This window comes from Dioscorea cayenensis, chromosome 1 (genome assembly GCF_009730915.1).
Source record: "Dioscorea cayenensis subsp. rotundata cultivar TDr96_F1 chromosome 1, TDr96_F1_v2_PseudoChromosome.rev07_lg8_w22 25.fasta, whole genome shotgun sequence".
Taxonomy (NCBI): domain Eukaryota; kingdom Viridiplantae; phylum Streptophyta; class Magnoliopsida; order Dioscoreales; family Dioscoreaceae; genus Dioscorea; species Dioscorea cayenensis.
Genome location: NC_052471.1, coordinates 29,811,627 through 29,824,625, shown reverse-complemented (window position 1 = coordinate 29,824,625; position 12,999 = coordinate 29,811,627). Strand labels below are relative to the sequence as shown.

The following is a 12,999-nucleotide window of genomic DNA, read 5'->3' as shown; positions in this document are numbered from 1 at the left end:
TTTAAAAAATTAATATATTTGACACGATTCGTTGGTTCTGTATCAAATGTTGTAACAAATTTGTCACAATTTTTTTCTATGCCAATTTTACCGTGCCGATTTGGAATTTTTCTTGTAGTGATTCCCAAAATCATTTTTTAATTATTTGAGTCAGAAAACCCTACATCTTCCTTTTGGTTATCCCATTAACACCAAAAAAGCTACAATAAATGGTTCGTGTTAGAGATGAAATTGCAACTAAGTTATTGGAAGATTGTCAACATATATAAATTTTTTTAGTTTGAAATGGTACAAATTTTATGGAATATATTTACCCATAGAATACTAGTATGTGTTATTAATTTTATTTAATAATACAATTAGGTAAACTAATATGAAAAATAACTTTTATAAAAAATATAAAAATATATGAATTTGAAAAAAATGATAAAAAAGTGTCATAATAATTTTAGGATAATTAAATGTGTTTTTATTTTAATTTTTTTAAAATACACAAATAATTAGTGTATCCAAACACGCTTTTGTTTTCAAAAAATCCATAACAAAGGAGGGAAAAGGCCAAAACAAAAAAAAAAACAAAAAATAAAAATGATGCCAAACGACCCCTAAATAAGTAAAAGAAGGAATGAAATAATGAATATATAAATTGATAAAAAGTAAATGAAAAAGATAACAAATCTAGAATATAGAGAGTAACAAAATGTGAATACTAAATAAATGGCAGTAGTTGGATATTTGATAACTAATGAATAAAGAAAAAGGATAATTATTTACTAATTGATTAATCAAATAACATATTTTGTGACGATCCATGATTTTTTTGTGACACTTTATAATCTATTTTGTGACAAAAATAATTGACATAGCTATAACGTGATGTTTGTATATGTTGTCATGTAAAGTAGGCATGGCCGTGGTTCAGGATCCGCTGGTTCCGATTCCTGATCCGCCGGTTCCGGTTCAAAGAAACCTTGAACCGAAACCGAACCTCCTAGGCAAGGTTCTTGGCGGTTCGGTTCCAGTTTCGATTATGGCGGTTCGGTTCAACGGTTCCTGTTTGGCGGTTCATACGGTTCGGGCTTTTTTTTTTGTTAAACTAAATAATCCAATATTTCAAATTAAAATGAAAACAAAAACACAAGAATTAATTTAATACAATATTTTATTAAAAAATAAAAATATTAATAATTCAAAACAATATTTTGCAATAAAAATACAAGCGGAAGAAATAAAAAAAATAAAGGGCTTGAACTTAATTATATGAAGTTGCAATAAAAAAGAGAACAGAATATGAAAATAAAAACCTTATCAAACCTAATCAATTGGTTCAAGTGTTCAGATAATGAGATATAATTAATTTGGTTATTACCAGTCAAATGACTCAAACGGTCAAACCTAATCAGATATCATGATTCATGACATTATGTATATAATATAATATTTTGATTCAACTGGAACCAGCGGTTCAACTTCCAGTTTGAACCGCCAGGTTGAACTACAGACTGAACCGCCGGTTCCACGGTTTTCAAATTCTGAAACCATAACCGAACCTTGTATGAAGGTTCAGGTTCCGGTTTTTTGACGATTACGATTTTTGCTGGTTCCAGTTCAGTTTTTTGCGGTTCTGTTCCGGTTCAGTTCCACGGTTTCGATACAAAATGGCCACGTCTAACGTAAAGTTCAGCATTTGGTGACAACAATGTGCATATCGTTATAGTATATCTTTAGTGACGGTGAAAAGGTGACAATTGTTGCGACAGTCATGAACTTTCTTTTTTTTGAATAAGCAACAAGCGCCCCCATTTAAGGGATTGTCAAGGGATAGATAGGTATGGAGGTACATCAGTCATGATGGCTTCCGAACCTCTTAGGCAAATCCCCCTGCCCTGCAACCTTGGAGGGGTGAAACTACTGTTTTTCTCATATGGAACCAATACCCAGATCAAGAATAGTACTGATGAACAATATTTAAGCCGAGTATACATTGCATGAACAGTATATGTACAGTGCTTCCATGGAAAGGATTCGAACCCTTACCCTCTTCCTTAGCACTCTTGTGGCATACTAGTGAGCTATCCAATGGTTAACAAGTCATGAACTTTTTGGCAATTCTTTCAATTCTATTTGTTAATATTTTTTTCTCTTTCGTTTTTTCAATTAATATATAACAAAAATATTCTTTCAAACAACATAAAATGTTTTAAAAAAAATTAAAACAGAGAGCTTCATTATAAAATGATTTTTTTTCTCTCATATGATTGTCCCCGAACTCCTTTTAATTGACAAGTCATCATCTTAATATATATATATATATATATAATCAAAAAATATATGGGATGGGGCCGATATCAACAAGCATGTCACTTATACATTAAAAACATCTGTATCTCAAATATTATGTTGACTTCGCAAATACAAAGATCAAATTAAATATTTTGAAAACAAACATAAATAAATGGGTAGAAGGAGATCAAGAAATTGGCAATCATACCCCGCATATTAGCAGTTTAGCAGTTTTCAAATTAATAGAATGAAAGGTTAAGCAATTAAATTGAAAATTTTGATTATTTCTCTCCAACCAAGTATTTCATATAATTGCTCTGGAGATAAGATCCCAAATAATTCTAAGATTAGAATTTAAAGAAGGAATCCAAGAAGTCCAAATATTGGAGAGAGAAGGAGGGTGAAAGGGAGCTTTAAAAATTTGTCGAAAGAAAGACCAAATTCTTTCCGTATATTCTCAATCAAGGAAAAGGTGATCCACCGTTTTAGAATTTTTATGACAAAGAATACAATTGTATGTGGCAATTATATTACAAACTTTATTGAAAAGGTTAGATAAAGTGAGAATTTTGTCTTCCCAGGCTAACCAGCAGAAAAGTGTGATTTTGCTTGGGCATCTGATTTTCCAAAATTTGGAGTAAAGTGGACTTCGAACCCCTCCACCTATTAAGAACTTGTAGAAAAAATTAACTGAGAAGGTTCCATTTTTTTCTAGAGGCCAAGAATATGTGTCCTCTTGGTTGCTAGAATAATCTGGAATTGAGTTGAGGGTCATGGAGATATCGTTTAATGAAGCTGTGAGAAAAAGATTCTCCAGGGAATCTAATTGAGTGAATTGTCTTAAACTTATCCAAGGATCAGTACAATCAGTAAATAAGGCAGACCAAAAATCTTTAAGGGTTGTCCATTCAAACCGCCAATCATATCATATTGTTGTACTTGCTCCATTTCTTACATGTTTGGAAATACATGCTCTAAATGAAGGAAGAATGGGGTTGATCCCTGCCCAGAATAATGATTTATTTCGAGGTGGAGTCTGAAATAATACCCCAAGCAATTTTTTGTTGGAATAGTTGGCATTGATGATTTTTGCCTAGTAGCTATTTGAGTTGGAAATGATATTCCACCACCATTTCCCAAGTAGTGCTCTGTTAAATTCTTGTAGATTTAGAATTCCCCAACTTCCCATATTCCGAGGACTGCAGATTCTCTTCCAAGCAACTAGTATGATTCCCTTAGAACCAAGATCTGGTCCTTTCCAAAAAAAAAAATCCCTTTAGATTTTATCGATTTCTTTTATTACCAAAACTAGAAGTTTGAAAATTGGCATCCAATAAGCTGGAATTGAAGATAATACTGAGTTGAGAAGAGTTAATCGGCCCCCTAAAAATAAATAAATTACTCTCCAGGGAGAAAGTCTAGATCGAACCGATTCAATGAGTTTTGTCTAATCTTGGCGTCTAGGTATTCTTCCAGAAAGTGGAACTCCTAGGTAAGTGATAAGAAGACAGTCTCTAGTGCAGTTTAAAATCGATGCGGATTCCATGTTTGGTTGGAAACAAAAATTGATCAAGTTGCACTCCAATCAACACTTTAAATTTGATGGTGTGGTTGAACATTGCATTAAGTGCATCTGCGGCTATTGCAAAAAGAAGAGGAGAAAGCTGATCTCCTTGTCTTAATCCTCTTTTGCATAGAATAAATCCCTGGGTTGTTCTATTTATAAGTATCCGGGTTTTTGCTGTTTTTAGAATGGTGTGAATCTAGGATAACCATCTTGAACCAAATCCTTTGTCTTCTAGAATCTCTAGGAGGAAGTTCTAGTCTAAAGTGTCAAAGGCTTTAGCAAAGTCCACTTTAAAGGCAAAACTAGGAAGTTTCCGTGTTTGAAGATTGAATATCACTTCTTGGGTTGTCACAATATTATCAGCAATACATCTACCCTTAATAAATCCAGATTGAGAATCCTCAATTAAGTCATTGATAACTTGACTTAGTCTAGTGCTAAGAATTTTGGAAATGATTTTGCAGGTAGATTAATTAGACTGATAGGTCGATAATCAAAGACTTTTGTCGGTGAGTTTTGTTATAAGTGCAATATGGACCCAGTTCAGTAGCTCAAAATTGATCGAGCCTTCATAAAAGTCATCACACAGTTTTATGAAAGTTCTCCTGAATAAGATCCTAATGTTTTTGGAAAAGAAGATTGGGAAGCTGTCCAGGCCTGGGGCCTTATCAGCATTTAAGTCAAAGATTGCTTTCTTGATTTCTTCTACAGAGAACGGAAGTTCTACAGAAGTGAGGTCAACTCTTTCCTTAAACACAAAAAGGTTTTGCTAATCAAGTAGGAAACAATGATTTATTAGAGTCAAAATCTATCATTTGAAGTGATCAGTGAAGTGATTGCCAATTTTTTTATCTCCTTCTACCCATTGATCGTTAACTTGGATGCGGGGTATGAAAAGGCGTTTCCTGAGTGCCAGGTTTGTAGTGGACGACAGCGACCCAAAGGTCAACCTACACTGGGAGTAATCCATCCCCCTTAGTCTTCTAGCTCGGGCAGGCCTGTGTCTCCAAGTAGATGTCTTCGCCATCCCAGCTTTCTTTCTCTTTTCCTTTTTTAGAGTCTTCAGTGTTTTGTTTTCTTCACTCCTGGTGAGATCTTAGTCTGTCCTTAGTGCTTTGTTCTTTTTTCTTTCTTTTCAATATTTTAAATTTTATAAAATATTTTAAATTTAAGTAGGTAGTATTGTTTGGTTAGAGAATAAACACTATTCTATCAATGCGGAATCAAATCTTCTAACAATTCTTAGGTTTATGCTAAAGGGATTGAATTATTTAAATAAATATATTTTTTTAATTAATTTTAAAAATATTAATAATAGTAAAAGTTATTATTATTATTTAAAAGTTTATTTTTTTAATTATTTGAAAATATTTTTTTAATCCCAAACTCTTATCCCCTATAAAACATACTCATTCTTTAATCATTTTTTCAAAAAACAAAAAGAAAAAAAAATTATTAGAAGAATTTCAGAAATTCTCTATTAATGTATGTGGTTCATCATCCACCTTTAAAAAAAATTCTAAAAATTATCATTTTTAGGTTAGATGGATAATAACTCTTGTTTCAGCCCAGTGAGAAGTTGAGGGAATCCACCCAATATTGGTTGAATTGATTGATTTATTATTATTATTTATATATATATATATATATATATGATGTTAGCAATATTCCACCGCACACAAGATGCTCATGATCCAATTACTTCAATATTGTGCTTGCTGTAAAGCAAGTACAAAGTACAACAGCCAGAAACAAGCGTAGTCCTTGTCAACTAGATATGCTTATTAGATTGTATCATTAATACAAGTGAATGTAATCAATGCATAAAAAGGGCTCATACACATCATCCTTAAACTTCTCCATATTGTGGACATAATCCCTTAAACTATATGTTAGTCTAGTGAGCTGAGACCTTCAGTATGAATAATTCAATTCTAAAAAAACACTCCTTAATGGGAATCGAATACTCTATCAAAAGAGACATAATCACGGAGAGGAGGACAGCATACTCCTTGCATTGCAGAATGATAGTAAGATAGTATGGGTTTCATAGCATCCAAAGGCTAAACACGCTCTGAAGTTCAAAATTATCAACGAAATCCTTCATCTCCAATTGTATTCCCCGTCTGAATCCAATGTGGTATCCTATGCTACAAGAAAATAATTTATCATAATTTAGATGAGATGCATATGCCTTTATCAAATAATAACAATGCGTGCAGCAATGTGGCATCTTAAATCACCGAAGGATTGTCTATAAATTGGGATATCAGGATAGCATGAGCCAGTGCAAGACATACTCAAATGGGAGAGTTCAAGTGTGGGTTCACTTCTTTCTCGGTTCTTCTCCTTTTTATCTCTTTTAACTTGGGTTTCTTGGTTCATGGCCAGCTACTACCCATAGTCAATGACTATGGAGAAAATACTAGCCAAATCCAAATCTACATTGTTCATGTACTAAAGCCAGATGGTTCAAATTTCTTGGGCGCCGAGGATTTAAAGAATTGGCACATGTCCTTTCTACCCAACACTACTCTAGACACAGGCGAGCCGCGATTGGTTTACTCATATAAAGAAGCAATTAGTGGGTTTGCAGCAAGATTAACTCCTGCAGAAGTGAGAGCCATGGAAAATATGGATGGATTTTTGGGTGCTGAGCCAAGCCAGCGGCTCGAGCTCCAAACAACCTATACTCATGAGTTACTAAACTTAAGCACATTATTTGGTGCTTGGTCCACTAGTAACTCCTTTTACGGCGAGGGAATTGTCATAGGAGTGTTGGATTCCGGAATTCACTTGCCCCATCCATCTTTTGAAGATACAGGAATGCCACCACGCCCAAGCGGATGGAGGAACGTAAGTTGTTACCTTCCAAGGCCGTCTTGTAATGGTAAAGTCATTGGGGCACAATCTTTCAAACAAGGTAATACGACTAATCCACCAACTGACATAGATCAAGGTCATGGAACGCATGTGGCTGGCATTGCAGCGGGCAATTTTGTCGATAATGCGGAAGTCCTCGGCCAAGCTCGCGGAAGAGCTGCCGGGATGGCTCCAAGAGCATTTATATCAGTGTATAAGGTGTGTTGGGGTGATATAGGTTGCGAAAATAGTGGTATCATAGCAGGCATTGATAAAGCAATGCAAGATGGGGTGCATATCCTTCAAATGTCCTTTGGGTTACCAAAGAATTCCTTGCCCACTTCCTTCGAATGGGACTCTGTTGCTGTTGCCACATACTCGGCAATGCAAAAGGGGATCTTTCCCTGTACAGCGGCTGGCAACAACGGCCCAAACCCGAGGACACTAAGTCATGCTGCTCCGTGGGATATGGTTGTCGGTGCAACCAGTACAGATCGAAGAATAAGAGCAACTGTGACGCTTGGGAATGGACAGCAATTCCATGGGGAAACTGCCTATCAACCTAACACAGTCACTAATAAGTTTCTTCCTCTTGTTTTTCCAGGCAGCAATGGACAAGCGGACCAACAGTTTTGCAAGAACAATTCATTAAATGGCATCAATGTTCGGGGCAAAATTGTGATGTGCTATATTGGAAATATAAAGAGCATTGATAAAGGTGATTTCGTCAGGAATGCTGGGGGCGCAGGCATGATCCTTATGAACTTTAATGTCTTAGGATTTACGACATCTTCAGAAGCTCACCATCTCCCTGTATCACATGTGAGTGATAAAGACGCCATTGAAATTAAAGCTTATTTTGCTAACAGCTCTTCACCAACAGCAAAGATCACCTTTGGTGGAACCATATTTGGCGCTCGCCCAGCTCCAGCATTAGCCTACTTCTCATCAAGAGGCCCTGCTAGGTATAATGGAAACATTGTTAAGCCAGATGTCACTGCACCTGGAGTGAATATTCTATCTGCATGGCCAGTAGAAGTTGGGCCTTTTCCATCTGGTCTAACAACAAAGACGTTCAACTTCTTGAGTGGCACATCCATGGCCACACCTCATGTTTCCGGAATTGTGGCTCTTATCATGAGCAAGTTAAAGAATGACAACAAGCGTCAATGGTCAACATCAGAGATCCAATCAGCACTCATCACCACGGCCAACACATTCGACTTAGATGGAAAACCAATCTTTGATGAAGCAACTTTGAACAGCAGTGCTAACATTCTCCAACGGGGAGCAGGGCAAGTCAATGCAACAAATGCCATGGATCCAGGTCTCCTCTACAACATTGAACCAAATGATTATATCGCCTATCTTTGCGGAATTTTTTTTAATAATAGCCGAACAGTCCAAAAATTCACCAAGATTAATAACACCCAATGTACTAGATCCATTTCTGGTGAGCAACTCAATTATCCCTCAATAGGCATACCGATGAAATCAAGATTAGCAAGGATCACTGTCAGTAGAACAGTAACAAACGTAGGTGATGCTAGGGAACTCTACAACGCCAAGATCGTAGAACCACCAAATGTGAAAATTGACCTATCTCAATACAGCCTTAGCTTCACCAGAGTTGAACAACAAATTACCTACAGTATCACATTCACCATGAAAGGTTCTCATCCAGGCTCTGGGGTTATTGAACAAGGAGAGTTATCATGGGTGTCAGACAAGCACACTGTCACAAGTCCCATCTACATCGCATTCTAAAGAACTCATAAATGTAGTTAGTAATCACCTCATGTAATAAGCTTGCATAAGCTGATTGTGTTACCTTTGCCAAAAACTTCTTGTGAGAATGATGTTTTTTTAAAGCAATCTGATGCGCTAGTACTTTTTGCATTTAGTTTCATTACTATTTCTTATGTTACTCCTGTTAAAGAGCAATCAATTCAAGCAAAGGAAATCAATGCTAGTTATTTAAACAATCTTTGATTAGTAAACTATTAAAATAAAATACTTTAGTGACTTTGTCCCATTTTTCTCAGAGGGACCTCTAGGTCAAGGACAGCAACATGGTTAGCCATGATACCATAATTTAAGAAACAGACAACCGTATTTCTATCCATTTCCATGAAAATTCCCAAAAATTCTGCTTCTCCCATTCACAGTTCTCAAGGGAAAACTGAAATCTCCATAAATAGTATTATTTCAGGATTTCATTCAGATCCATACTTAAAGGGCAACATAACTTAACTCATAGAACTTTACTGCTAAGCATATTGTAACATTCCCTTACAAAGTGGGGGTGAAAACTGGTTCTGTTGACAAGTCAGAGGAAGGCCATGTTGGCATATCAGGGGAACGCCAATCACAAGAAGCATTGGTTGAGGATACAACCCATCCCAAGGTACGAGTAGGTGTAAGGTGCAGGAGTGCCAATCGCACGTATGAAGATTTCGTGATAGTGCGAGAAGATTGAGATTTGAATGAGTAAGGGATGAAGAGGGGGGTGTGGTTCATCTGATGGTTGCTTTGGCCTGCCTGTGAAGCTAGGAAGTTGTCTTGGAAGGAGGAGTTTGACTGGTGTGGAGCTTCTTCACCTTGTGTTGTATGTTGCTTTTGCTTCTGTAATAGCTTATGTCTCTCCGAAGTGTATGTTCTCATATATGTAAGACTGTATGCCTGCATGCTTCTGTTCATTAGTGAAGGATTAAGATGGTTTGTAATGTAGTGTGATATATATGTTGTTGTCATGAATTGAAGTCCATGCAAGCAGGTCACTTTCATAGCCATTAAGGGCGTTAACTGTTAGAGATTCTGTTTGGCAAGCTACTCAACAGTATAATCAAATTGTCTCTGTGTATTGCACATATGCTCCGTAGCAAAAGTCTACACCATCATGAAACCTTTGCCAAAGCAAATAATTATTTCTAAGTTTAGTCACAAAATGGCTTCCATTACTCAGTTATAATATTAATAGAGAACAAGAGGTGCTATTCCTAAAATGCCATGACTAACATGTGAAACATACAAGGTAACTGAATTTACTACAACCAGGAGCAGCAGAATTCTGGTAAAATCTGCAGATTAAAGAGATGAGCATTCAAGGAGTGGAGAAGAATTGATAACAGGGCAATCTTTTAGAAGAGAAAGTAAAGTTACAAAGCTAACAAAACAAGGAGACTATATATACTATAAGTACATAAAGGCCAACATCTAAGACTTATTGGAAATTGTATACCCAACTTAAGACTAAACAAGTAACATAATTACTTATAATACTGCAAAAAATCATCTTTAATTATTTTAACACTTCCCCTTAAAGTGATTTTTCGGAATAAAGCCCAAGTTTAGCTTGAATCAACCCCAAGGAACCTATGGACATTGTCTTAGTGAAGATATCAGCAACATTCTCTTGAGTATATATGCACCCCAACTACTTCAATTGTACCCATCTAAAACTTTTTCTCTCACAAAATGATGTTTCAATTCAATATGCTTTGTCCTTGCATGACACACAGGATTCAAAGCTAGTGGCAAAGCACTTTAATTATCTCCAAACATAGTTGTTGCCTTGTGAATAGGTAGATGAAGATCCAAAAAGAGTCTTCAAAGCCAAACACATTCTTGTGTAGCTAGAGCTGCAGCCTTGTATTATGCTTCTGTAGTAGATAAGAAGCCTGAATCTTACTACTTATTACACCAAGAGATGCTTGTTCCTCCACACAAAAACACATAACCAGAAGTAGATCTTCTATCATCCAAATCATCTCCTAAATCTGCATATGAAGGAAACACCAGGCCCTCTCTTATAAAAGTAGTTCAATATCAAGAGTGAAATTCACATATTTCAGAATTCATTTAGCCGCCTCCAAGTAGGGTTTCCTTGGTGCTTGCATAAACTGTGACTAACAAAACCAACAAATAAGGCAATGTCATGCCTTGTGATAGTCAAGTGTATATGACTTCCAACTAGAGCAGGATAGGACTGAGGATCAATTAAAACAGAACCTTCTTCTCACCTCAACTTGATGTTCACATCCAATGGTGCTGAGCATTTTTTTTCCATCTTTCAATCCATATTTGCCACAAGTTTCCTTTCATAGTAGAGAAGAAGATCCCCCAAAACCCTAATTTTAGGGTTTTATAAATCAGAAATCAGGGGTTTTTACGGTCGTAAAAGGTCCTTACAGCCCAATGCTTACGGTCATAATAGTACCCATAACAATGCCTGTACTCTTCTCGGGTTATGTGTTACGCCTGTAACAGTGCCCGTAATAGTGATATTGCTACATTATCATGAATAGTGGACTACTGTAGTACTCACCCGTAATAGCACCTATAAGTCACTCTGAAAACTCTGTTTCTTTAAAAATTAGCTCAAATCATCTCAAACTTGTTCATCTTGATCTAGATGTCCTCATTCTAGCATAAATATGAAATATAAGCAAATTAGGGACCAAATTTAATCATATATTCAATAATTACATGTAAAGTGCTATCAATAATAACAATCAAATACATTCATTCAAGCACTTATCACTGGTACAAGCCTGAGAACACAAAATACACCATGTTTAACATTGAATTCCATAATGTTACTCTAATACATGCCTAATGAGTGTACAAAATGATATTAAATGTCATATAATTGTACATGCATCACTTAATCTTCTCCTCATCAACATAAATGTCATCTACACTCACCATGAACCCTAACAAAAGTAGCAATTCAGTCATGAAGCTACATTTCTTGAGGTTGATATATAATATATTGATTCTCCCGCAAAGCGGTAAGATCCTTTCACAGAAGCCGTAAATGCTCATCTTTAGACCTACTATAGATGAGAATATTATCAAAATAAAAAACGATCAATTTACCAATGAAAGGCTTCAAAACCTAATTCACTAAGCATATGAAGGTACTGAGAGTGTTTGTGATGCGGACCTGATTGATGAGCTAGCTTGCGCCTACCTGGACAAGTGGGATGCGATGACCTAGGCGGGGTCATTTTCATAATTTTCCTAAAGAGATAATTTTGGTAATCAGAGGACCCCATTAGATGGAAAACAGGTCAACAAGCAAAAGTCACAGTTTACTGAGCAAATTCGTGAGTCACACCCTTTTCGGCCAAATTCCATCATCTGGGCCTCGAAAACAACAATTTTGCCATTTATGGAAAGATTTTCTCTATCGATATCTTGGGCTAAAGATCTCTGATTGAGACGCCGTTTTTGGCATTCGCTATGTTAGGTTTTAAATTTTTATTCTATTTTTGGAAAATTTTCGATTTATTTCTCCTTTAGTGTTTTTTGTTGGTCTATTTATTTGTAAGCCTTCGGGCTATGAAGGCAGCTTGAATTTGAAATAAAATTGATATGTTTTTCCTCTAAATTCCTAGGTATTCTTAGACTAAACAGGATTTAGGTTTCCATTTCGTTGTTGACTTGGGTATTCATAGACTAAACAAGTCCTCAACTATATCCCGCTGCATCAGTTTGATAACCCAAATGGCATGGCAAGCCCTTTGTACCGGCCTTCCTTAGTATTGACGGCAATTTTCCACTCATCTCCTGGGCGAATTCGGAGTTGGTGATACCCACTACGTAAACAACTTTCATCCTTGTAGCATATCCATTATATTGTCTAGGCGGGGAATGGGGAATCTATATTTGATGGTGATGTTATTAATAGTTTGGCTATCAATGCACACACGCCAAGTCTTGTCCTTCTTCAGAACCAAAAGTGCATGGGCTCTTTCTTTCTTGGAAGAGGCCTTCCTTAAGTAAATCTTCAATCATTCTTTATAAGATTTGTACTCTATAGGACTTATGTGATAATGGGGTAGGTTCGAAAGGTTGGCTCTTGGCACAAAATTAATCTGATGTTGAATATCTCTCATGGGAGGGAGACCATCAAGAATCTCTTTGAGCATGATGTCTTTGAATTGAGTAAGAAGGTCTTACAGCTTAGGTGGCGTTTCCATAAGTTGTGATTAACCCTCTTTTATCACCACATCAAATATTATCGGGCATGTTGTACCTCTGTCAAGAAATATTCTCGAGTGTAGAGCGTTATCTAATTTCCTTTCTCCTTCGCTATCTTTGGCCAACTCCCACTCAGGAAAGGACATAAAGTGAACTTTAATTTTGTCCATCCTTAGAAAATGTGTAGGCATTCTTTTTCCCCTTGTGCATCTCGTCTAAATTAAATTACCTTGGACATCCCAGTAGAACATAGGTATAATACCTGAATTGGCCCCTCTACTTTTCTCTCTCTTCCCTTT

The 12,999-nt window shown here is 36.2% G+C and overlaps 1 protein-coding gene across 1 annotated transcript; it reads left to right on the top strand.

Moving 5' to 3' along the window:
• The first annotated feature begins 6,153 nt into the window (after positions 1-6,153).
• LOC120276005 (subtilisin-like protease 4) lies at positions 6,154-8,538 on the top strand. The gene has a single exon (XM_039282778.1). The coding sequence runs from the start codon at positions 6,155-6,157 to the stop codon at positions 8,477-8,479; it is 2,325 nt and encodes a 774-aa protein (XP_039138712.1). The 5' UTR covers position 6,154; the 3' UTR covers positions 8,480-8,538.
• Positions 8,539-12,999: the final 4,461 nt, after the last annotated feature.